The 27,659-nt window shown below is 41.6% G+C and overlaps 1 protein-coding gene across 1 annotated transcript; it reads left to right on the forward strand.

Annotated features, from left to right (window-relative positions):
• Positions 1-601: 601 nt before the first annotated feature.
• rtn2a (reticulon 2a) lies at positions 602-27,659 on the forward strand. Its single transcript, XM_060944202.1, has 8 exons — positions 602-1,271; positions 3,563-3,751; positions 19,916-20,123; positions 20,221-20,359; positions 21,168-21,237; positions 24,447-24,493; positions 26,855-26,913; positions 27,030-27,659. Exons 1-8 carry the CDS (start codon positions 725-727, stop codon positions 27,103-27,105), a joined length of 1,335 nt encoding a protein of 444 aa, XP_060800185.1. The 5' UTR covers positions 602-724; the 3' UTR covers positions 27,106-27,659.

A 27,659-nucleotide genomic window follows, 5' to 3' on the forward strand; every position in this document is an offset into this window, starting at 1 on the left:
ATCCTGTAGCTCCGTCTCCCTTTGTTGAACAATAAACACCAATCTGAGAGCGTAAAGGCTAACGTGCTAGCAAACTTAGCTGCTAGTTTACAAAATATAATAGTTAGCATACTGTTTCTGTAGTATGGTCTTCTGGGCGTTTCGTACCTGGGATTGATTGTGTGCCTGTGTGTTGCCTTGGAGACAGTTCAATAAAATGCCTGCTGGCTAAAGACATGTCGTTGTCTGATAGTTTCTCATTTATGCAAAATACTACAGTTTGAACTGCTTGGTTTTAATCAGTAGGCTAAAATTATCCGACGTAGTACTTGCTGGAGAGATAACATTAGCTAAGCTAACTAATTACCTGGCAGTATTTGTTAAATGCTGTGTTAAGGTAGCTGACTAGCTTAGCTAATGCTGCTAAATGAAAATACCCACACACTTATCAATCACGCTTTAAAGTAGCTGACTGTAGATGCATGAAATTATATTTATGGACCAGTGCTTGTTTTCTTCTTCAGGAACTGTAATATTTCAGTTTTAATTCTTTTACATTTTTTTTTATTTTTATTTCTGGTGCTATGACTGTAGTGCGTCTTTCCTGTTCTGTTTATTGAAAACACATTTTGAACATATCTGCTTTGAACTTTAGTCCTTGACATCATAACGATATTAAATCATTGCAGTGTTTAGGATTGTTTACAAAGCAGATTATTAATTTTCACAGTGACTTTTTCCCATTATGTCCGTGCCTTCTGTGCTGCTACTCCTACACCAGCACTGCTATTACTGCTCCCTTTTTGCCCTAGGTGGTAATGAAGAGTCAGATTTCCCAGAGCTCCTAACAGCACGAGAGTGGTCTGAGGATGAAGAAGGCCCTGAGGATGACCTCAGCAGTTCCTCCATGTGGGGGACTCCCCGTCAGAGCTCCTTCGAGCTCACATTCTCATACATTGCCTTCTCTGAGGGCGAGAGCTCTGGCCGTAGAGACTCAAGCCGACGGAGAACCGGAGGGAGAGGAAGACAAAGCTCGATACGCCGTATGGACACTGTGGAAACCTTTTTACCTCCAGACTCCCCCGCTGTCGAGTGGGACCCCCTTGTCTTTATGAGTGGAGAGGAAGAGCAGCAGGTTGTGGAAAATCAACTTCCTGAACCAGTAGAGAGCAACAATCGGACTCTAGAGTTATCCAGTCAGGGAAGAGAGTACATTCCTGATGAAGAGTTGCAGGGAGAAATGGAGGAGATCGCATTACAAGAGACGTGCTACATTACGGATAGTTATGAAGGTACAAGATCACACCTCACATCTCACGCAATAGACAAAGACCATGATGAGTTGGTAATAATTTAGTATGCCAGACTTTAGGTATATTTAATCTATCCATTCACTGGATATAAGCAATCGCGCACTCTGATTGGCTACTCTACTATTAGGATATGAGTTCATATACCATGAGTAGAGAAAAACAAAATGGTGGCGCATGTTGCTGAACCAACCAAGGACAAAATAAAAACTACCCAAAAACAAAACCTGAAAAATTGTGATCAAGTATTTTTAAAAAAACAAAACAGAAATAGCTAAAAGAATATAGTTTTTTGTCATTCCCCCCCCCAATATATTGCCTGTTCCACACTCCAACCCAGTGAGTGGCAGTAATGCACCTTTAAGTTGGTTTGCCAACCGCCAAAAATAATCTTCAAGAAGAAGAAGAAAACCCCCAAAATGCAAAAAAGCAACAAAATATGGAATAAAAGTATTTGATGGCAAGAACATATCTTTTTTATTTTCCAAGAATTATTATTATAGCATCTTTCACAAATTGCTACTGTCATTTTGCCAGTTTGTTTACATTCTAAGCGGAAATGACTTTGCCGGACGTTTTGTATAAAGTTTTTTTTTATCGAATTTGCAAAAAATAGAAATAAAACTGCTCGGTTTCTCAAAATCCAGTGAATGTGGATAGAATAAAACAGTTATTCCACTCAACCTCGTCGTACATGGCTTATAGGCGTCCCGGTGCTATGTGCTGCATCGGCTATCAGCTCATGTATGACTCAATTTTGTGGAATAACTGATAGATAGATAGATAGATAGATAGATAGATAGATAGATAGATAGATATTAATTCAACTGTTAAAAATGTGGTATATGTTTTATTTCTTAATGTTTATATTATACAAGTGTGTGTGTGTGTGTGTGTGTGTGCTTAAGCTGCCTGATACTTTCTGACTGGTGGTCCGATATGATTCACAAACCCTACAGCATAAAACTATGACCTCATCTGACTCACTGACTTACACACTTACTCAACAAACCTGATGACAGCCAAAAATTGATGATTGTATTGAAGCAATGATACTATTAATGTACTATTTAAAACAGTGGGTATCAATATTTTATCAAATTGTATATTACTTATGTTGCTTGCTATGACTTAGTCAGACATTGTTAAGCTCAGTAACACTATATGGTCAAAAGTATGTGTACACCTGACCAATGACACCCCCATATGTGTTTGTTGAACATCCACTTCCAGATTTGGTTCCCCCTTTTGCTGTCATAATAAACTCCACTTTTCTGGGCTTGTTGGAAGGGATTAGTGGAACATGGCTGTAGGAATTAGTGCCCATTCAGCCAGAAGCGCTTTAGTGAGGTTGTCTGCTGATGTTGGGCTAGAATACCTGGGGCACAGTCAGTGTTCAGGTTCATCCAAGTTCCCAGTTGCAATGAAGGGAAACTGTAAGGCTACAGCATACAAAGACATTCTGTGTAATTTTGTGATTCCACCTTTGTGGCAACAGTTTGGGTATGTATGAGTGTGAAGTGTCCACGTATTTTTGGCCATATACTGTAGTATATGATATACAGTAAATTATGGATTAAAGCCTCTGTCAACATGGTTTTAAATGCTGAAATCTTTGTGCTACTAAACACCTGTCAGTTAATAAGTATTTACCAAGTGGAGATTCAAGAAATACCGTGTGTATATAATGAGCTACAACTTAATTCTACCCATAATGAAGTAGAAAGGAGCAGAAATTAAAATGGAAGACATTTCCGCAACACTTTTGGTTTTAGCCAAGTTGGTGAGTCAAAAGGTATTTTCTACCTTTTAAGGAGCATTGTGCTAACAGCAAATGGTATAAAATTATTAGATTGTATTTCATCTGCTCTTGATTGCTGCATTCAGCTACTTAAAAAGTGACACTTATTGCACTAACCTATATTCCTTATTGCATAATTTCTGGGTTAAAATGAGCTTTACTATCTTTAAGTGCTGACAGCGCCACAACAGGTCCAAGCCCTAAGTGCACTGATCAGGATCTAGTGTTGAGGATCATCTTATCTCACTGTAGTCAAGCCACTCTGCTAATTCAGTTATTTTTGCTACTGAAAATAACTTGATGTAAAATAATTTCCTGTGACCATCAGTTCTATATGTTCTATATTACTGTGTGTGTGAGAAATAAACTCAGTTTCATGTTGTTGCTTATTTAGATACGATAATACTTGTTGTAGCTGCATTAAAATATTTCCATCCAAGTAGTGATAGCTTATCTTTTGTTAACTCCACAGTTCAACAGCTTCATGCATCAGAGCCATATGTTGACACAGAATCCACAGCCACATCGCAGACTGGGGAAGAAGCATCACAAACATCACAAAATCCCATCATTCAAAACACTCAGGAAGAGCCAACCAGGGAACAGTTTTTCTCCTCGCTTAACCTATCAGAGGGGCTGACGATACACATCCAGATTGCAGGTAAGACTAAACATATAGATGAAACGTTAGTGGTCGATCAGTGTGGTCCATTCTGAAGTGATGGAGCATACACAGGGCACTTTGAGGTTTAGGGTTAGGCAGCCATTTATAGGGTCAGAAACGTTTACTTTAAAGCGCCTTTCTGAAATTGAAGGACTCTTCCCAATGGAGACTTTTCTCCCAATATTCTTTACTACATTACATTCGCTTCAATTGATAACAGAAACTTGTATGGCAAAAATACAAAGGAAAACTGATTTCTATCACTTTTAATGAAGGCTACAGTAGAAGTATTAGGAATCCCTGACATATCCTACAGCAAGATCGTGTAGATGTACGCAACAAAACATTTACCGAACGTATGATCACATATGATTGTGTTAATACAGTAGAGTAGCCTGTGTGTGACACTTAAACACACAGCGTACTAAATTTGACTGCTACATCGACGCATGACAGTTATCGCCAGATGGCTTAGTGTCAGAGGAAATAGCTCAGAGCACTGATCACCACAGAATGGACTGCAGACTTTGTCTATTGTTGGGGTCGATTATATGACAAAAAATATAACACAAAGATATTTCTATGATACATGATACGTATCATAATATGTACGTTTGTTAACAAACTGCTAGCAAAAAGGAGTGTTGCACTGAATAACCTGAAAAACAACAGAGTACAAATCTATCTAGAAAATATATGTACAGTGGTGCTTGAAAGTTTGTGAACCCTTTAGAATTTTCTATATTTCTGCATAAATATGACCTAAAACATCATCAGATTTTCACACAAGTCCTAAAAGTAGATAAAGAGAATCGAGTTAAACAAATGAGACAAAAATATTATACTTGGTCATTTATTTATTGAGGAAAATAATCCAATATTACATATCTGTGAGTGGCAAAAGTATATGAACCTTTGCTTTCAGTATCTGGTGTGACCCACTTGTGCAGCAATAACTGCAACTAAACGTTTCCGGTAACTGTTGATCAGTCCTGCACACCGGCTTGAAGGAATCTTAGCCCATTCCTCCGTACAGAACAGCTTCAACTCTGGGATGTTGGTGGGTTTCCTCACATGAACTGCTCGCTTCAGGTCCTTCCACAACATTTCGATTGGATTAAGGTCAGGACTTTGACTTGGCCATTCCAAAACATTAACTTTATTCTTCTTTAACCATTCTTTGGTAGAACGACTTGTGTGCTTAGGGTCGTTGTCTTGCTGCATGACCCACCTTCTGTTGAGATTCAGTTCATGGACAGATGTCCTGACATTTTCCTTTAGAATTCGCTGGTATAATTCAGAATTCATTGTTCCATCAATAATGGCAAGCCGTCCTGGCCCAGATGCAGCAAAACAGGCCCAAACCATGATACTACCACCACCATGTTTCACAGATGGGATAAGGTTCTTATGCTGGAATGCAGTGTTTTCCTTTCTTCAAGCATAATGCTTCTCATTCAAACCAAAACGTTCTATTTCGGTCTCATCCATCCACAAACCATTTTTCCAATAGCCTTCTGGCTTGTCCATGCGATCTTAAGCAAACTGCAAACAAGCAGCAATGTTCTTTTTGGAGAGCAGTGGCTTTCTCCTTGCAACCCTGCCATGCACACCATTGTTGTTCAGTGTTCTCCTGATGGTGGACTCATGAACATTAACATTAGCCAATGTGAGAGAGGCCTTCAGTTGCTTAGAAGTTACCCTGGGGTCCTTTGTGACCTCCCCGACTACTATACACCTTGCTCTTGGAGTGATCTTTGTTGGTCGACCACTCCTGGGGAGGGTAACAATGGTCTTGAATTTCCTCCATTTGTACACAATCTGTCTGACTGTGGATTGGTGGAGTCCAAACTCTTTCGAGATGGTTTTGTAACCTTTTCCAGCCTGATGAGCATCAACAACGCTTTTTCTGAGGTCCTCAGAAATCTCCTTTGTTCGTGCCATGATACACTTCCACAAACATATGTTGTGAAGATCAGACTTTGATAGATCCCTGTTCTTTAAATAAAACAGGGTGCCCACTCACACATGATTGTCATCCCATTGATTGAAAACACCTGACTCTAATTTCACCTTCAAATTAACTGCTAATCCTAGAGGTTCACATACTTTTGCCACTCACAGATATGTAATATTGGATCATTTTCCTCAGTAAATAAATGACCAAGTATAATATTTTTGTCTCATTTTTTTAACTGGGTTCTCTTTATCTACTTTTAGGGCTTGTGTGAAAATCTGATGATGTTTTAGGTCATATTTATGCAGAAATATAGAAAATTCTAAAGGGTTCACAAACTTTCAAGCACCACTGTAACATGAAAAATAGGAAAAATAAAAACTTTACATTTTAGTTTTAAAGTTTCAGTATGTAATTGTAGCAACAAATTTGTTGCTTCCAGAGTGTTATGGTTATAAAAATATTGACGATACCTGTGATTGTGACAGAGAAGCATAGTGCAAGATCTCCGTGCGAGTTTCTAGTTCCTGCTAATCATTCACACTCTAATACAGTGTACTAGTTGTTTGTTGTTTTTTTACTTTTACCGTTGCTCAGATTTAGTAATTATTGTACTGTCTAGCGAGGTTTGAACATGTGCACTTGTCTTGTATAGGTCTGTTTACTCTTATTTAGCTCTGTGCAGTCTCAGGCAGTTCTTTTATGTTGCACCATGGTCATGGAGAAATGTTGTTTCATTTCACTGTGTACTGTACCAGGTCTATATGGTTAAAATGACAATAAAGCCCCTTGACTTGATCTCATCTCATTATCTCTAGCCGCTTTATCCTGTTCTACAGGGTCGCAGGCAAGCTGGAGCCTATCCCAGCTGACTACGGGTGAAAGGCGGGGTACACCCTGGACAAGTCGCCAGGTCATCACAGGGCTGACACATAGCCCATGTTTACATTAGACCGTATCAGCGGATCATCAGATTAACGTTTTTAAAACGATTAGTGTGCACACAGCAACACCAATACACGATTCGCGTGCACACAACAACACCAATACACGGATACGCTCGGCTCCGCAGGCATCCTGCACTCCAAATCACTCCGCCCTGAACAGCGAGTGCCCTCTGGAGGGTGCGCACTCCGGCCCTGCGCAGCTCACAGAGCGCGCGAGTGAAGCACACTAGCAGTGTTTTTGGGACTGAGCCGCTGTGTGTGTGATCCCAGCGCATATCACTTACCACTTGCAAGTGGAAGGATGGCAAGCCTAAAGACAATCATAACTACACAATGGGCAGTATTTGCATCAGTATTTGCAGTATTTTCATACTTTTATACTCTTTAATGAAAGGTGATACAAGGCGGAAGTCCGGGCCGTTTTTCAGCAGTTGCGTCACATGACCAACGCCAGCGAATCAGGAAGGTGGATGTCACAGTGACGTTGTCCAATGAGGACGCCAGCTAGAGCTCAGCACAGCGTATTCACGTATCTCAATGTTTACACAGCACCGGACCAGATACGATCTGGATTGAATACGTGGACGCTGGCGGATTCCCGTTTCCCGGCGTTTCCAGGTGGTTTAATGTAAACGGACAGTGCATCCGCGAAGAAAACGAGACAGATACGGTCTAATGTAAACGTAGCCATAGACACATAACCATTCACACCTACAGTCAATTTAGAGTCACCAGTTAACCTAACCTGCATGTCTTTGGACTGTGGGGGAAACCGGAGCACCCGGAGGAAACCCACGCGGACACGGGGAGAACATGCAAACTCCACACAGAAAGGCCCTTGCCGGCCACGGGGCTCGAACCCGGACCTTCTTGCTGTGAGGCGACAGTGCTAACCACTACACCACCGTGCCGCCCGCCCCTTGACTTGATCATGGTATTTATTTGTACAACATTTCTGAAGGGTTTTACAGCCACACAGACCTAAAAACACAAGTTTGCTCACACAGTGTGATTTATGTGGATTGATGCATGATTCAAAATGCTGTGTTAGATAACATTACTTTCCTTGTTAGCTTAGCTACAAATCTATGGTCCTTTCTTAAATCAGTGCAATTGTTTACATTAGTAAACAATTAATTTTCGCTAGTTTTCACTTCCTTGTGGTTTGGATGATGTGTTTGTGTGCTTGCATGCCGTTCATTTGATTCATTTGCTTGGTGGTGTAGTGGTTAGCACTGTTGCTTCAAAGCAAGAAGGTTCCAGGTTTGAATCTCATGGCCGATGGGGTCCTTTCTGTCTGGAGTTTGCATGTTCTGCCCATGTCTGTGTTGGTTTCCTCTGGGTGCTTTGATTTCCTCCCACAGTTCAAAGACATGTAGCTTAGGTAAAAATACCCAGCGACTGGGGTTGCACGAACCAGTACATACTTTGTGCCAGTCCCAAGCCTGGATAGATTGGGGAGGGTTGTGTCAGGAAGGGCATCTGGTGTAAAAAATCTATGCCAAATCAATTGTACTCCTCCCCTGTCACGAACTATGTGATGAATCAACTAAATTAATGACAGTTATAATGTTTGTTTTGCTTCAGCTATGAGAAAGAAGCATTCACTGTTTTCCAGTGTTGTAGTCGAGTCACTAAACCTCAAGTCTGAGTCCAGTTTCAAGTCCCCAGTGTTCAAGTCTGAGTCAAGTCCAAGTCATTAAAGAAAATTTCGAGTCGAGTCCACTATTGATCCGAGTCGAGTCTGAGGCCAAGTTTACATTAGACCGTATCTGTCTCGTTTTCTTCGCGGATGCACTGTCCGTTTACATTAAAACGCCTGGAAACGGGAATCCGCCAGCGTCCACGTATTCAATCCAGATCGTGTCTGGTCCGGTGCTGTGTAAACATTGAGAATACGCGGATACGCTGTGCTGAGCTCTAGCTGGCGTCGTCATTGGACAACGTCACTGTGACATCCACCTTCCTGATTCGCTGGCGTTGGTCATGTGACGCGACTGCTGAAAAACGGCGCGGACTTCCGCCTTGTATCACCTTTCATTAAAGAGTATAAAAGTATGAAAATACTGCAAATACTGATGCAAATACTGCCCATTGTGTAGTTATGATTGTCTTTAGGCTTGCCATCCTTCCACTTGCAAGTGGTAAGTGATATGCGCTGGGATCACACACACAGCGGCTCAGTCCCGAATCACTGCTCGTGCGCTTCACTCGTGCGCTCTGTGAGCTGCGCAGGGCCGGAGTGCGCACCCTCCAGAGGGCACTCGCTGTTCAGGGCGGAGTGATTTGGAGCGCAGGATGCCTGCGGAGCCGAGCGTATCCGTGTATTGGTGTTGCTGTGTGCACGCGAATCGTGTATTGGTGTTGCTGTGTGCACGCTAATCGTTTTAAAAACGTTAATCTGATGATCCACTGATACGGTCTAATGTAAACCCCACCTCCATCCGCACCATTTGATGGTGGCTGTTGCTGCCTTTATGTGAAACCATCTCTGCTACTGTGCTGGACTAACGTTACTGCTTGAGTGCCCCATTTTAGTTAATAGGCTACAGATTAAAAGCTTATTCATTACTCAGCAAGCCCCACCCACTATCAACAGGGCAAATAACATGAGAGAGGGTTAACACTAGCTAGTTCATCAGTCCGCAAGCAAGCCCCGCTATCAACAGGGCAATGAACATAGCGTGTCACTTCCTCCTCTGGGTGGAGTCTTACCAAATGACGATTGAAGTTCGAGGTTGTCCCCATCGTCTCCTCAATAGTTCTTCTACATATGGAACACATAGCAGTGCATTTTTTCCCACTGCACGAGAAGTCTGTATAAGCAAAGTAGACAATCCTAGGGACTTCTCTCCAGGCATTTTAGCGCCATTAACGTTAGTTTGTTCCTGAATGACGTATGAACAGGTGAATGTGCATTCTCTTGCATAAAATTAGTATAAAAATGAATGTCGATATAAATATCTTATGCCAAATTTTTGGCATGTACCAAAAGTAAAGAAAAAAATCCAAGTCCTCATCTCCAGTTTACGAGTCCGAATGCAGTTAATGCACAAGTCCGAGTCCAAGTCCGAGTCATCAGTGCTCAAGTCTAAGTCAAGTCACGAATCCTTCAAATTAGGGCACAAGTCGGACTCGAGTACTACAAGCCTGCTGTATTCTGAAATATTTCACTTTTGGTCAGCTAGGCCAGTTGTTAGTGTTGTTGCCTTGGCAATGCGTATCCATGAATTTGGTAGGCGGAGCTTCTGAAGGAGCAATGAAGGGAGGTGTGTATTTTTTTTTTTTGCCTTTTGAGTTTGAACAGCAACAGTCAGAAATCTTTCTCTAAAAAAGATGACTCCCCCTATAAGGCTTTATTTTGAATATGAAATGTTTTAGTTACTCTGTTGATACAGTTCATTCAAGTCTATGTCTCTTAATGAAGAAATGTATTGCTGTTTAACAAAATATCTCATTATTGTTTTATTATTGGCGGCATGGTGGTGTAGTGGTTCGCACTGTCGCCTCACAGCAAGAAGGTCCAGGGTTCGAGCCCAGTGGCTGATGGGGGCCTTTCTGTGTGGAGTTTGCATGTTCTCCCCGTGTCCGCGTGGGTTTCCTCCGGGTGCTCCGGTTTCCCCCACAGTCCAGAGACATGCAGGTTAGGTTAACTGGTGACTCTAAATTGACCGTAGGTGTGAATGTGAGTGTGAATGGTTGTCTGTGTCTATGTGTCAGCCCTGTGATGATTTGGCGACTTGTCCAGGGTGTACCCCGCCTTTCGCCCATAGTCAGCTGGGATAGGCTCCAGCTTGCCTGCGACCCTGCACAGGATAAGCGGTTACGGATGATGGATGGATGGATGTTTTATTATCACCATTTGACTAATTTTACTGTATCTTTATAGTACATCACTGTTACTCAGTTGGACCTGATTTCTTATAAGCAAGTTTAACATTATTTCATCAGATATATTCTATAGCATAGGTTATCAAATGTTATAAACATACTGCAAAACACTGGCGTGGCTGCAGGTTTTCCTTGTAGCCAAGCAGAGTCTACAGTTGATTGCACTTGTTTAATCAAATAATCATTGTTGGCTGTTGGCTCTAGCTCTTATACGGCTGAATTGAAATCTCAGCATAGCTGCAAGTCTTTGCACTTTGTTAACAAGCCTGCACCAAACCCATAAAATCAGCATGCTGAACAGAAGAGAGAGGGCGGTTTCCCATCAGGATCCCTAACACTAGTGAGAAGTGAATATGCTTGAGCCGGCAAAGCTTCATTTGGTCTCCATGGCAACAGTCCCTAGAGATTGCTGGGATGGTGGTCTAATGGTAGGGTCCTGCTGCTTGCTTGAGTGTTTACACTTACGCACAACGTAATGAGAGATGGAGTGTGTACATACAGTATGTACCGTACACGCCAGATCCAACATGGAGGCTGTATAGAGGCAGAGGTGAGGTAGTAGTAAGTAGTGAAATGTTCTTGCCTGTATCTGGCATGTCTCACTGTCAGTTGTGCGTGCTGTGTATCGGTATCTGTGAGTGTGCTTCTATGTCCCCCTCTTGTGTACACTTACAACCGTCTCTGTCTTCTTGGTTAGGGATGGCCATGATGCAGCTATGCTATTTTTAGCCAGTGGGTTGGGGGGCTGTCTTTAGCAGAGTGCAAGCCAAAAAAGCTCTATTGGTGTGAGCAGAGCAGGGAAACAGAGACAGGCAAGAGAGGCCTCACCCTCCGGCAACCCACGAAATGGCCAGCAAAGGTGAGGAATCCTGAATGTACACAAAAAAGTAGAGTTGAGTGCCTATTGTATTTTACTGCTGAGAAAAAAAGCCAAGAAGGACCTGTAAGTCTCGATCTGGACTGTACACTGATCTAGTTTCAGTTCTCTACTGACTGCATTTGCTTTGGGAACTTTGGGAATTTGGTCTCTTGTGGGAACGCAGGATTTGCAGATGGGTTTGTCTTGTGGTTTTTTTTTTTTTTCCTTACTTCTGACTCAGTGTTGTTGGTTGGAGAAGATGAGAGAAGTGTGAGAAGATGAGAGAAGTGTGAGAAGATGAGAGAAGTGTGAGAGCTGTAATACTGTTATGAAGTAATCCAAATATCAAAGCATTCAAGAGAGTGAAGGATCTCTCATTAGTGTATGTGTGCATGTGGACTTGATGGGCGTGTTTAAAAGGATTAAGGGTTGACATTTCATTAATCCATGAATATAGAAATACACAATGGGATATAAATAAAAGCATGAGCCTGTTACATGGTCCTACTGTGACTAACATCTTCAGCACAGCGCTGATTTTCTCTGCTGCTTTATCTCCTTTACGCATGCTTTAACTGGTCTATGTTTTGATTTAACCTAAATTTATACAGGTGAACCTACTGAGACCAAACATACAAAATGCTTTTTCGAAGCACTGCTGGAACACTGCCTGCACATGTTTGAGAATGAACATCAAAATTCAGACCTTTGGGATTAAAGGAGAACTGAAGTCATTTTTAAACTTGCTTTATTTCGTAATTAACGTATTACTCAATTACGTTTTCGGTTTTAGTAACCTTATATCGTGACTCATATTGGCTACTAATTGCAATTAAATATTATACTTATCGGCCTATTCGGTTTTAGCCATGTTGAATTTAGTTCGTTCGGTCCACGGCAGGCGTCGCTTATCCGCGCAATCTTCACGAGACTTGTGCGAGACTTCGAAACGTCAAGTGTCAGCTAGGTGTCAGTGCCACCATTTTGAAAAGTGTTTTCCCAATGAAATATTGCACAAAAACGAGTTTAAATGACGATTACTGCCTACTTTTTACAAACTTTCCTGATTGCTATCAAAACAAGCAAAACAAGCCTTGATTACATCAGCATTCGGAAGAGGGCGCGCGTCTTTTGACAACGTTGGTAGATGTTGGTCACTTTGATTTCCGCTGTACGTTTTACTTCCGTTCTACAACGTCTCGCACAGGTTTCAGCGAATCTCGTTTACGGCCGTTGCTTTGACATATGGACTGATATATCACATAGCATATTTCAAACACTCATGACTTGCTATAGCAGTGACAAAATAGCTATCAAAAATGCATTCCTATATTTAATAAAATGAGATAAATAGAATTTTGATAAAAAATTTGTCTTCAGTTCTCCTTTAAATCCTTGGCAATGTGAATGGAGCATGAACACTAAAGTGTATTTTACCGAAGCACGGCCCAGTTTCTGTAAGGCAGTTGCCTGATCAGCCAGTTAATTCCCCAAATGCTTTGGGGAAACTAAGGGAAAAAAATCTGTAGCAGTTATCCAGAGCTATTTCCGATCAGGTGCAAAAACGTGTAGTTTTGATATTGTTGGACACAGACAACCATTCACACCTACAGTCAATTTAGAGTCACCAGTTAACCTAACCTGTATGTCTTTGGACTGTGGGGGAAACCGGAGCACCCGGAGGAAACCCACGCGGACAACATGCAAACTCCGCATAGAAAGGCCCTCGCCAGCCATGGGGCTCGAACCCAGGACCTTCTTGCTGTGAGGCGACAGCGCTAACCACTACACCGCCCTATTATGTAACATCTATAAAAATAATTATTAGACATACAGGACACGTTTTCGATGGAATATAAACATGTATTCTATTCCCTTCTAGCGGGTTTCATTCATTTGGTTTGATAGCATGCAATATTGTTAGCATATCACTTATCCTGCATGTATTACGTCACTCTACCCAGTGGAGAATGAGCGTTGAATATGGTTTACGATATTGCATGGCTGTCAAGACAACATGATGTCACACGTCAGAGACGTAATACTTCCGCACTAGCATGTGACTGTGATAATTTGTAAACAAACATGGCCACCAGGTTTGTTTCATTTAATATGGAAGATTTTGAGAGAATTTTGAAAGAGAAAAGATGCGCCGAACACCCGAAAGGAACGTGTATGTATTATTATAATAATAATAGGGCGGTGTAGTGGTTAGCGCTGTCGCCTCACAGCAAGAAGGTCCGGGTTCGAGCCCCGTGGCCGGCGAGGGCCTTTCTGTGCGGAGTTTGCATGTTCTCCCCGTGTCCGCGTGGGTTTCCTCCGGGTGCTCCGGTTTCCCCCACAGTCCAAAGACATGCAGGTTAGGTTAACTGGTGACTCTAAATTGATCGTAGGTGTGAATGTGAGTGTGAATGGTTGTCTGTGTCTATGTGTCAGCCCTGCGATGACCTGGCGACTTGTCCAGGGTGTACCCCGCCTTTCGCCCGTAGTCAGCTGGGATAGGCTCCAGCTTGCTTGCGACCCTGTAGAACAGGATAAAGCGGCTAGAGATAATGAGATGAGATGAAAAACTGATTTTAAATAGCGATAGTAAGTATCAAATCCAAAATGGAAAAATCCTCAAACATAACTGCTCAAAGAAATAGCAATTAATACATTAAAGAAGTAAATAATTTTACTGTAGTCCAGATATGTGTTGCAATGGCAAAGCTTCTTGACATTTTAATATTTAACATATGTTAACGAGTAAACCCCAATCGTCTTTTTAGTGATCACTGCCTCGGCTTTAATGTGCAGACGCAGAAACTGAAGTGAGTGTGTGCTGACTAAAGTTAGCCGTGTGAAGTTAGTCTGCATGGACACCTGTTTAGACACCGGGTAGGTGTATGCCAACTCAGTGTCTTACAGTAGCCAATTATAAATGTTCAATCTGCTGTTGCATGCCGTCACTCCCTCTGAAGGCCAGGCACGAATGGCATTACCACTGAGGTAATTCGCAACAGATTAGTCAGGTGTCATCTACATGTCATCTATTCGCTGTGCCTCAGTAATTCATCCAGACAAGGAAAAGTGGTTCGACAACCATTAATAACATTCACGTGTTGTGCATGCCTCCTTCAGAATTCGAATGCCAAATATCACCAAAATAATCCATCTGAAAGATAAATTAATCATAACCACTGCAATATAATATCTTACCAACCAAGAGTCAGTTAAACTGAGGAGTTTGATTACAGTGCAGGGAAAATGTCACTGTATGAATGCAAGTCCTGTATATTTAGCCCCGGTGAACCCTAAAGACGGTCTTCAGTGTCCCTGCTCACTCAGTCATGTTCAGCTGAGCTATTGTTGGTGGAAATAAGCAGAATGGGTTTTTAGTTTTTTTTTTATTACTCATGCCTTTTGGGTACTAATGATGCATTCCAGACAATTTGGACATCGAGACTTTCTTTACCTCTTACTAGAAAATTCTCAATAGAATGCCACTCAAAGTTGGAGTTCCTACTTGTAAACTCGGGGCATTATTCCATTATTATTAAAATAATTCATACTTCCGGGCAGCACGGTGGTGTAGTGGTTAGCAGTGTCGCCTCACAGCAAGAAGGTCCTGGGTTCGAGCTCAGTGGCCAGCGAGGGCCTTTCTGTGTGGAGTTTGCATGTTCTCCTCGTGTCTGCGTGAGTTTCCTCTGGGTGCTCCGGTTTCCCCCACAGTCCAAAGACATGCAGGTTAGGTTAACTGGTGGCTCTAAATTGACCGTAGGTGTGAATGTGAGTGTGAATGGTTGTTTGTCTCTGTGTTAGCTTTGCGATGACCTGGCGACTTGTCCAGGGTGTACCCCGCCTCTCACCCATAGTCAGCTGGGATAGGTTCCAGCTTGCCTGTGACCCTGTAGGACAGGATACGTGGCTACAGATGATGGATGGATGGATGGATGGATGGATGGATAATTCATACTGCCATAGAGTAGTTGCATCCATCCATCATCCATATTACTTATAGTGGAGTGAACCTCCATACTTAAGAGAATATGGTAATGCATTGACCGGATTTTTGATGGCTTTTGTGACCATATGACATCCGTACATACGAGCAACATATGTGTACCACCACAGGGAACCCAATCGTAAGTTCAAGGTGTCAGAGATGGATGGTGGAGACGGATGTAAGTGCAGAAGAGTTTTAAGAAAATAGGAATCTGGCACAAAGTCCAAAACGACAGGCAGGAATCATAAACGGTGAAGCAGGCAATAGGTCAAACGAGGCACAAACAGACTATCAAAGGCACAGACTAAAGTGGAATACAAAAGACCAGGAACAGGAATCAGGAAACCAGGAGATCAATCAGAAAACAAGGATCGGTAATGTGTCACACATAACTCGATACTTCACAAAGTGAGTCAATCTTAGACATCCTTATATATGTGCGCTGACTGCACCTTAATCCGCTGCCGGTGTGAGTCATTAGTGGAGTGCACACGTGAGTCAGTTCGTAGCGCACGCGCACACGTGAGAGTCAGCCAAGGCTAACTCTCAGCCTTGTGTGACACAAGGCTACGTATCTCATAAACACTTGACCACCAGACAACGAAATTTGTATCTTTATTTACGTAAGATAGATGGGTTTTTATCCAGGGTTTTATTTTTAATTTGCTTTATTAAAAAATAATGCGGGATTATTGAATAACACATTTTACACTCATTGGGAGCTCCGCTTTTAGGCAGTGCCTAAATATATACATTTCATCATGGATGTGGGGAAGCTGGAGCCAATCCCAGCAGACTTCGGGTGAGAGACAGGGTACACCCTTGGCAGGTTGTCAGACTATCACAGAGACAATCAATCATTCACACTCACATTCACACCTAATAGGCAGTTAATAATAGCCAGTTGACCTAATCCACCTATCTTTAGACTGTGGGAGGAAACTAGGGCACCTGGAAGAAACTCACGCAGGCACAGGAAGAACATGCAAACTCCACACAGAAAGTTCCCAGTCAGCTGCAAGGTTTGAACCCAGAACCTTCTTGTAGTGAGGTGACAGTGCTAACCACCTTTTCTGTATGGAAAGCGTATTGGTATTAGGCTAGTGAATAGAATTTTTACATACGTTTCCAAGTATAAAAGTGCCATAAAATAAAATGTACACTACCGTTCAAAAGTTTGGGGTCACCCAGACAATTTTGTGTTTTCCATGAAAAGTCACACTTTTATTTACCACCATAAGTTGTAAAATGAATAGAAAATCTAGTCAAGACATTTTTCTGGCCATTTTGAGCATTTAATCGACCCCACAAATGTAATGCTCCAGAAACTCAATCTGCTCAAAGGAAGGTCAGTTTTATAGCTTCTCTAAAGAGCTCAACTGTTTTCAGCTGTGCTAACATGATTGTACAAGGGTTTTCTAATCATCCATTAGCCTTCTGAGGCAATGAGCAAACACATTGTACCATTAGAACACTGGAGTGAGAGTTGCTGGAAATGGGCCTCGATACACCTATGGAGATATTGCACCAAAAACCAGACATTTGCAGCTAGAAGAGTCATTTACCACATTAGCAATGTATAGAGTGGATTTCTGATTAGTTTAAAGTGATCTTCATTGAAAAGAACAGTGCTTTTCTTTCAAAAATAAGGACATTTCAAAGTGACCCCAAACTTTTGAACGGTAGTGTATATCTTATACGTATATCCAGGGTGCGATTTGTCAAAAAACCAGAAGGGGGGATGTTTTTTTTTTTTTTTAATCATGAAACGTCACAAAACTAAGGTAACAATAGGCTAACAGCTCAATAACATCCGATGATATCAAATGAATAACACTGTGGCAGCGGGGGCGTGGTCAAGCATTGGTCTGTGACAGGAGGGCGGAGTCAGGGAAGGTAAGTGGCAGAATCACTACACCTGTCGTTAATTATTGTGTTTGTGTGTCTTCCCAGTGACTGCGCCCTATTTAAGGAGCGAGAGCAGAGGGAGCTCTCGCCACAACTAGACGACTGATGTGTGTGCGTGTGTGAGAGTGCAGATAGAAGCTGAAAAGCTGAATAAAAGCGAGTTGTGTGAAATCAGTTCTGTCCTGCCGTCCGTCTGTCACAGACCGATGCTTGACCACGCCCCCGCTGCCACAAACACTAAATGAAAACGAACACTAAACCAGAGATAGTAAATTCATCTTCCTATCTCTCTGACTAAATACACTAACACACAACAAAGTTCGCATTGCTTGTCGCGTTGCTGTGATGTTTCTCTCCTTCCGGATTAAATGGACAGTGACTCGAAAATCACTAAAATACATGAATACTAAATGAACAGTTTGCTCTGATGGCGCAGTTCATGTGGCCTTTTCTGCTTTCCCGTCGGTGCGCTATCCGCCGCGTTTCGCCCTTCTTTAATCCACATTTCTGCGAATTTCTCAGCAGGGAAGGAACGCACGTCTGGCCCATTGACAGCGAGGAAAAGAAGGCTGTCAGTGTGGATACATTCATTCTGTTGCGCTCATCAGTAAGGATGTGATTCATGGCGCTAAATCCACGTTCACACTCTGGATATTGTTATTATCTACAATGTATCTATTTGCTGGGGACGTTCGTGAACATCAAAGCTGCCACTTCGGGTCATTTTGAAAGTGAGTGCAATATAGACCATAGAAAACTGTGTCACAACATGCCTGTCATGTCAACTTTTTTTTTGGTTTGTTTGTTTTATTGACGAGGTTGTCCCCGAGGATTTTTTTTCAGCAGAGATAAAAACCAGAGGGGGGGATGATCCCCACCATCCCCCCCAGCAAATCGCACTCAGCGTATATCATTTTGTTCGTATGCAGTTGTTGACTGCTTCATAATTTGTCAGCACTCATCTACCCTATCCATTGAGGGACGACCATCTTGGATGGAGGGACATTCTGGTTTTCATGTAATTCTGTGACGCTAACCTAATAATGGCATATTAGTGCCCTGGTGCGAGCAGTGGACCAGTGTTGCTGGGACTTTTAAACACTATAGTGTCACTACTGAGATGCAGAATAGTCTACCTGCCAAAAATGTACAGTTCACAGTTCTGTTAGAGTCAGAAACCCTGATAACACTGATGTAAAGCCAGAGGAAGATTTCCCTGAGTTGTGTCCTGATAAAGTGGCCGTCTAAAAGGTGGACCATAAAGGTTGGTTTCTAATAAAGGTCACGAGGTAAAACAAGGTTAAACATGTCTTTAAAAACCCCGGCAATGTTGTGCTGCTGGATCTCATATACCAGTGTAACATTTAAATAATATTGGCTGGCTTTTTCGTGGTATATCAGATATATTCCATTCAGCTAGCATGATATTGAATGAGTTGAAGCCGAGTTCACTGTAATGCTAGCTGAATGGACTATATCTAATATACCACAAAAAGAAGCCAGCCAATATTATTATTATTATTATTATTATTATCATTTTACATTCCTTTCGTGTGTTAAACACGTCTTTCTCTTTCAAAATTCTCTCAAAATCTTCCATATTTAACAAACCAAACCTGGTGGCCATGTTTGTTTACAAATTGTCACAGTCGCTCACTAGCGCGGGAGTTTTACATCTCCGACGTGTGACGTCATGTTGTCTTGACAACCATGTAATATCGTAAACCATATTCAACGCTCATCCTCCATTGGGTAGAGTGGTGTAATACATGTAGGATAAGCGATACGCTAACAATATTGCATGCTATCAAACCAGATGAATGAAACTTGCTAGAAGGGAATAGAATGCATGTTTTTATTGCATAGAAAAAGTGTCCTGTATGTATAATAATTACTATAATGACACTAATGAACGGTGGCACGGTGGTGTAGTGGTTAGCGCTGTCGCCTCACAGCAAGAAGGTCCTGGGTTCGAGCCCCGGGGCCGGCGAGGGCCTTTCTGTGTGGAGTTTGCATGTTCTCCCCGTGTCCGCGTGGGTTTCCTCCAGGTGCTCCGGTTTCCCCCACAATCCAAAGACATGCAGGTTAGGTTAACTGGTGACTCTAAATTGACCGTAGGTGTGAATGTGAGTGTGAATGGTTGTCTGTGTCTATGTGTCAGCCCTGTGATGACCTGGCGACTTGTCCAGGGTGTACCCCGCCTTTCGCCCGTAGTCAGCTGGGATAGGCTCCAGCTTGCCTGCGACTCTGTAGAAGGATAAAGCGGCTTGAGATAATGAGATGAGATGAGATGAGACACTAATGAAGTGAATGTCAGCGTCACTGCTGTGGTCCACCACCCAAGTGATGTCTGGCCAGTAATTGGTCGGTATACTTTAATACAAAGGTCCAATGAATAACCAAAAATAACATCATGCATGTCAAAGATTAAATGTCAGTTACCGTAAAGTCACTGAAGTTGCATAGTGGTCAGCATTTTTGAATTTATCAGCAGGATTATTATTTTCTGCTGGAAATATTCCTATTGTCCATAGTTGAGGGCCTTACCACGGCCTCCTACATTAATCTACTATACGTTCCTTTTCTCTGTCTCCATGTCCCTGTCTCTCCTCAGTAATGGATCTGATCTACTGGAAGGACACTGAGCGGACGGGCGTGGTGTTCACCGGCCTAGTGGTGGGCCTGCTGTCTCTCTTCCAGCTCAGTATCATCACTGTGCTCTCCACTCTTTCGCTGGCCATCGTGTGCTTCACCATTTCTGTACGCATCTACTGCAAACTGCTGCATGCTCTGCAGCTCAGAGATGGAGTACACCCCTTCCAGTGAGTCTCGCCACTTATCATTTTTGGGGGACTATAACGATGTACGTTGTAACTGTGGATGCGTTACATGAGTCTGTTTTGGATTTATATTCAACAGGACTTATCTGGATGTGGACATTGGTCTGTCTGGAGACCAAGCTGAACACTACATGCAGAAAGCTATCTTCCTGTGCTTTGCTGCTCTAGACACACTGAAGCACCTGGTCTTCGTAGCGAACCTGTTTGACTCTCTCAAGGTGAGATCCGTGAATGGAAAACATTTGCGAAAGAAGGTAGCATAACCTTCTTTAATTTGGGACCTGTGGGATTTTGTGCAAAAAAAGCATAATTTGTTAGTTAACCCTGGAGTATCACTAGTTTGGCTGAATGTAGAGCAGTTATTTTTTTTCTTTTGTACTCAGATTTATTTCCATAGCATTCAAACTGCCTGTTTAGTTGTATTTTTGTACCCACTGTTGTACCACATTCCATGTACGTATCACCCAATGCTACTTCTCTGACGTAAAACGAAGCCATAAAAATCCCACCCCTAAAGTCTCATTTCATTAAAAATACTTTTTTCACAATCCTGTTTTGCAGGATGTATACTTTTATTTTTTTTTTTTACCATCAATAGGTAAACCAAGCATACTAATATAACTCATGAGAACTGTTCTCATGCATTATTTTTCATCGTGCTCATGAAAAATAGGGCTCTAAAAGTCCAGTACTCAGTGGTGCATTCAGTGAGGCATGGGAACACTTTTAGCACCGAAACCCAGGACCCCCTGTTCTGACCTGTGTGGTATGTGACATGGGACACTCTGAAAGTAGATGGTTAGGAGGGGTCTCTAGTTTCAGTTGGTTGCACTGTTATAAACACACTGATATTAAGGGAGACTCCTCTTGTTGATTGACAGGCTCATCAGTGTTTGATATCGCTTTCCATCACAAATCCCTCCAAAGACCAAGGTTTGGTCAGAGCAGGAGAGTAACGTGAGCCAGTCGAGTTTAACTTTGAACTTTTGTGTGTGTTCGTTGCATGAATTCCTTCTCCATTTGCAGTTCCTGTTGCTGATGTATCTGGTGACGTATCTGGGAGCTCTTTGCAATGGCCTTACTCTGCTCATTATCGGTATGGCCAAATCTCTTTCTTTCTCTCTCTCTCTTTATTGATATCAAAAAATATTTTAAGACTGCAAGAATTATTTGACTATTTGCATCAATATTTTCTTTTTAAAAAAGTAATTACTACTTATTCTGTAGAGTTGATATGATATCACCTCTATGCTTCCCAATGGATTCTTTCATTATACTAATGAAAGATTCCTCACATATATACTTTCACCACAAGGAATACCACTTTTCATTACATTCTATTATCCCGTGCTTTTTTTTTCCTTCTCAGTGTACTTTTTTTATTTTTATTTTTTGTGGAGTGTACTTTAAGTTTTTTAGGTTAGTCTCTTGCATAACTTACCTTATTTCTATTGTTCGAATGCTAACCTTCTAGGCACTGGTTTTTACAGTATTTCTATCGGGCACTATTTTTTATGCTTTATTTTTGTACAGTTCTTATTTCATGTACAGTGGTGCTTGAAAGTTTGTGAACCCTTTAGAATTTTCTATATTTCTGCATAAATATGACCTAAAACATCAGCAGATTTTCACACAACTCCTAAAAGTAGATAAAGAGAACCCAGTTAAACAAATGAGACAAATATTATACTTGGTCATTTATTTATTGAGGAAAATGATCCAATATTACATATCTGTGAGTGGCAAAAGTATGTGAACCTTTGCTTTCAGTATCTGGTGTGACCCCCTTGTGCAGCAATAACTGCAACTAAACGTTTCCGATAACTGTTGATCAGTCCTGCACACCGGCTTGGAGGAATTTTAGCCCATTCCTCCGTACAGAACAGCTTCAACTCTGGGATGTGGGTGAGTTTCTTCACATGAACTGCTCGCTTCAGGTCCTTCCACAACAGTTTGATTGGATTAAGGTCAAGACTTTGACTTGGCCATTCCAAAACATTCACTTTATTCTTCTTTAACCATTCTTTGGCAGAACAACTTGTGTGCTTAGGGTCGCTGTCTTGCTGCATGACCCACCTTCTCTTGAGATTCAGTTCATGGACAGATGTCCTGACATTTTCCTTTAGAATTCGCTGGTATAATTCAGAATTCATTGTTCCATCAATGATGGCAAGCCGTCCTGGCCCAGATGCAGCAAAACAGGCCCAAACCATGATACTACCACCACCATGTTTCACAGATGGGATAAGGTTCTTATGCTGGAATGCAGTGTTTTCCTTTCTTCAAGCATAATGCTTCTCATTTAAACCAAAAAGTTTTATTTCTGTCTCATCCGTCCACAACACATTTTTCCAATAGCCTTCTGGCTTGTCCACGTGATCTTTAGCAAACTGCAGATGAGCAGCAATGTTCTTTTTGGAGAGCAGTGGCTTTCTCCTTGCAACCCTGCCATGCACACCGTTGTTGTTCAGTGTTCTCCTGATGGTGGACCCATGAACATTAACATTAGCCAATGTGAGAGAGGCCTTCAGTTGCTTCGAAGTTACCCTGGGGGGCCTTTGTGAGTTTGTAAAGAGTTTGTGTCCAAACTTTTTAGAGATGGTTCTGTAACCTTTTCCAGCCTGATGAGCATCAACAACGCTTTTTCTGAGGTCCTCAGAAATCTCCTTTGTTGGTGCCAAGATACACTTCCACAAACATGTGTTGTGAAGATCAGACTTTGTGAGATCCCTGTTCTTGAAATAAAACAGGGTGCCCACTCACACATGATTGTTATCCCACTGATTGAAAACACCTGACTCTAATTTCACCTTCAAATTAACTGCTAATCTTTGAGGTTCACATACTTTTGCCACTCACAGATATGTAATATTGGATCATTTTCCTCAATAAATAAATGACCAAGTATAATATTTTTGTCTCATTTGTTTAACTGGGTTCTCTTTATCTACTTTTAGGACTTGTGTGAAAATCTGATGCTGTTTTAGGTCATATTTATGCAGAAATACAGAAAATTCTAAAGGGTTCACAAACTTTCAAGCACCACTGTACAGTTTATTTTGAACTTGTATTGTTATATTCTCAGGTATACTATACTGTTATGGAGCAATTTCTGGCACAAGAATTTCCTTCGGGATTAATAAAATGTTATCTCAGCTTATCTTATAACTCTAGAGCAACTCAAGAACAAAATCAAATCAAGGCAGCATGTAAAAGTGTAAAGTTTTTTAAATTATTTTTAAAAATGTGTATTCTAATATTCAGCTCTAGTAATATATTTATTTTTACATTTATACTTTAAAGTAACAACATCAGGGTTAAATTGATAGTTCGACAAAAAATATTAAAAAGGTAATTTTCCCTTACCTTACATACACTCAGTAAATCAGGACATGTTTAATATGGGCTTCTTTTCTTATGCATTGGAGCTTTGGCATGCCTAAATCATTACGTTTTGGAGTTTAACACGTTCTGTGCTCTCATAAACAAAAAACGTTTTCACCTACACTACCGTTCAAAAGTTTGGGGTCACCCAGACAATTTTGTGTTTTCCATGAAAAGTCACACTTTTATTTACCACCATAAGTTGTAAAATGAATAGAAAATATAGTCAAGACATTTTTCTGGCCATTTTGAGCATTTAATCGACCCCACAAATGTGATGCTCCAGAAACTCAATCTGCTCAAAGGAAGGTCAGTTTTATAGCTTCTCTAAAGAGCTCAACTGTTTTCAGCTGTGCTAACATGATTGTACAAGGGTTTTCTAATCATCCATTAGCCTTCTGAGGCAATGAGCAAACACATTGTACCATTAGAACACTGGAGTGAGAGTTGCTGGAAATGGGCCTCTATACACCTATGGAGATATTGCACCAAAAACCACACATTTGCAGCTAGAATAGTCATTTACCACATTAGCAATGTGTAGAGTGGATTTCTGATTAGTTTAAAGTGATCTTCATTGAAAAGAACAGTGCTTTTCTTTCAAAAATAAGGACATTTCAAAGTGACCCCAAACTTTTGAACGGTAGTGTACTTTAACACCTAATTTACTCTTTCTGAAATGGTTTAATCTGAAAATTTGAAGAACAGTTCAATCAAATTAAACACTGATTCTTTTATTAAACTGTGAATTAAATGCTTGAGTTATACCATCCAACAGAATATTCTGTTCTTAGAGATATTCAAACATTCAAGATGGTGTTTGAGAGATTATTTCCTTATAGAAACAAATGATATGTAAAAACAAAAAGGCTATGACACCAGTGATGAAGTGAAATTTCTGTTTTGTTTTTTTCTCCGCAGGGGTGATTGCTGTCTTCTCTGTCCCCCTTTTCTACAGCCGGCACCAGGTATTGTTTCTCATTTAATAACCTGCCTTGTTCTAAAAATGCTATGTTAGGTGTTTGGTATATGATCACAAAGTTTGTTAATCCAGTGAGATTTTCTGTTATACAGTCTCTTGTAAAAGTATTCATCCCCCTTGGTGTTTGTCCTGTTTTGTCGCGTTACAAGCTGGAATTAAAATGGATTTTTGGAGGGTTAGCACCATTTGATTTACACAACATGCTTACAACTTTAAAGGTGAAAATTGTTGTTTTATTATGACAATAACAATAATTAAGATGAAAAAACAGAAATCTGGAGTGTGCATAGGGATTCACCTCCCCGAAGTCAATACTTTGTAGAGCCACCTTTTGCTACAATTACAGCTGCAAGTCTCTTGGGGTATGTCTCTATTAGCTTAGCACATCTAGCCACTGGGATTTTTGCCCATTCTTCAAGGCAAAACTGCTCCAACTCCTTCAAGTTAGATGGGCTGCGTTGGTGTACAGCAATCTTCAAGTTATGCCACAGATTCTCAATTGGATTGAGGTCTGGGCTTTGATTAGACCATTCCAAGACATTTAAATGTTTCCCTTTAAACCACTCCAGTGTAGCTTTAGCAGTATGTTTAGGGTCATTGTCCTGCTGGAACGTGAACCATCATCCCAGTCTCAAGCCTCTGGCCGAATCAAACAGGTTTTCTTCCAGAATTGCCCTGTATTTAGTGCCATCCATCTTTCCTTCAGTCCTGGCCAGCTTTCCTGTTCCTGCAGATGAAAAACATCCCTACAGTGTGATGCTGCCACCACCATGCTTCACTGTAGGGATGGTGTTCTCAGGATGTTGGGTTTGCGCCACACATGGCATTTCCCATGATGGCCAAAAAGATCAGTTTTAGTCTCATTTGACCAGAGAATCTTCTTCCATGTGTTTGGGGAGTCTGCCACATGCCATTGGGCAAACTCCAAATGTGTTTTCTTAAACAGTGACTTTTTTCTGGCCACTCTTCCATAAAGCCCCACTCTGTGGAGTGTATGGCTTAAAGTGGTCCTATAAACAGATACTCCCATCTTCACTGTGGATCTTTGCAGCTCCTTCAGTGATATCTTTGGTGTCTTTGTTGCATCTCTGATTAATGCCCTCCTTGCCCGGTCTGTGAGTTTTGGTGGGTGGCCGTCTCTTGTCAGGTTTGCAGTGCTGCCATATTCTTTCCATTTTGCTATAATGGATTTAATGGTGCTCCCTGGGATATTCAAAGTTTGGGATATTTTTTATAACCCAACCCTGATCCATACTTCACAACTTTGTCTCTGACCTGTTTGGAGGCTCCTTGGTTCTCATGTTGCTTACTTAGTCATGTTGCAGAGTCAGGGTCCTTCCAGAACAGGTTGATTTATACAGACATCACGTGACAGACCATGTGACACTTTGATTGCACACAGGTGGATCTTAGTCAACTAATTATGTGACTTATGAAGTGAATTGGGGCGGCACGGTGGTGTAGTGGTTAGCGCTGTCGCCTCACAGCAAGAAGGTCCTGGGTTCGAGCGAGGGCCTTTCTGTGTGGAGTTTGCATGTTCTCCCCGTGTCCGCGTGGGTTTCCTCCGGGTGCTCCGGTTTCCCCCACAGTCCAAAGACATGCAGGTTAGGTTAACTGGTGACTCTAAATTGACCGTAGGTGTGAATGTGAGTGTGAATGGTTGTCTGTGTCTACTATATGTGTCAGCCCTGCGATGACCTGGCGGCTTGTCCAGGGTGTACCCCGCCTTTCGCCCGTAGTCAGCTGGGATAGGCTCCAGCTTGCCTGCGACCCTGTAGAAGGATAAAGCGGCTAGAGATAATGAGATGAGATGAAGTGAATTGGTTGGACCAGCTCTTATTTAGGGGTTTCATACGAAAGGGGGTGAATACCTATGCACACTCCAGATTTCTGTTTTTTCATTTTAATTATTGTTAGTGTCACAATAAAACAACAATTTGCACCTTTAAAGTGGTAGGCATGTTGTGTAAATCAAATGGTGCTAATCCTCCAAAAATCCATTTTAATTCCAGCTTGTAATGCGACAAAACAGGACAAACACCAAGGGGGATGAATACTTTTGCAAGACACTGTATACTCTGTACCAGATGCCAGAGTGTGTGCTGTTAAAGTAGGCTGTAGACTGAAATATTGTCCATGTGCTGTTTAGATTCTGGGCATACACTGCAACATGTAGCATGAATATTGTATCTTGCAGTGTTTCTAGCTAGAAACCGTGACAATGCTGTGCAAAAATACTGTTCTTTTTATTTTAAATAACAACTCTATGGGCTGCCAGAGGGGTCACAACCTCACAGCTGAGAACGTATGATGTAGATGCTTACAGCTCTTTTAACTTTCCACTAAGGAAAAAATGGACAACTGGGTTGGAAAAGTCCAAGCTCACGTTGACAACATTAAGGACATGTGAGTTTACGTATACATTTTGCCTCTTTAGCGACAAATAAATTATTCATAAAAATGTTAAAGATAATTGAATGAATTTGCGCAATGCTACTGCCACTTTCTCTTTTCCTCTGCAGCCTGACTCGATTGGCCCAAGGTGGTGGCCCCGCCCCTGACCCCACCCCAGGTGGTGCAAAACCCAAATCCCAGTGAGGTGTCTCAGAGTTGGAGTGAAAGAAAATTAGGACGGAGCAATAGGCTGTCACTCTGATGTCTTAATGAAGTCTGTTTTTCGGAGCACCACTTTCAGATTTAATAAAGCAGGGATTAATGAGATACGGTTTCAGAAAGAGTGCACAGAAGGAGTGGAGGTAGGATTTGTTCTTGGAGAGTTTAAGAGGACTCTTTTGATGCATGTTGAGATTCTGCTCTATGACAAACAAAAGCAGCAGGGCCTCTAGAGCAGTCAGTGGATTTCTGAAAGTTGTCTGGAAAAGAGGAAATTGACATCAATGAACCAACGCACTTGAACAAATGAGGTGGTGCACAAGAACATTTTAACCACAGAGACTGGAGTTTGCACTATGATGAGCCAAATTCAAGAAAACCCAAGACCAGTTTACTGAATCATCCTTCACTTTTGACCGTTTTAATGAGAATGGCATGTGTATATGTGTGCACACGTACATACGTGCAATTATGATCTTACAGATTTATCCTGTTACACCCTGAGAATATGAGATCTATTAAAACTCCAGTATCATTTT

This window comes from Neoarius graeffei, chromosome 17 (genome assembly GCF_027579695.1).
Source record: "Neoarius graeffei isolate fNeoGra1 chromosome 17, fNeoGra1.pri, whole genome shotgun sequence".
NCBI classification, from domain to species: Eukaryota; Metazoa; Chordata; class Actinopteri; order Siluriformes; family Ariidae; genus Neoarius; species Neoarius graeffei.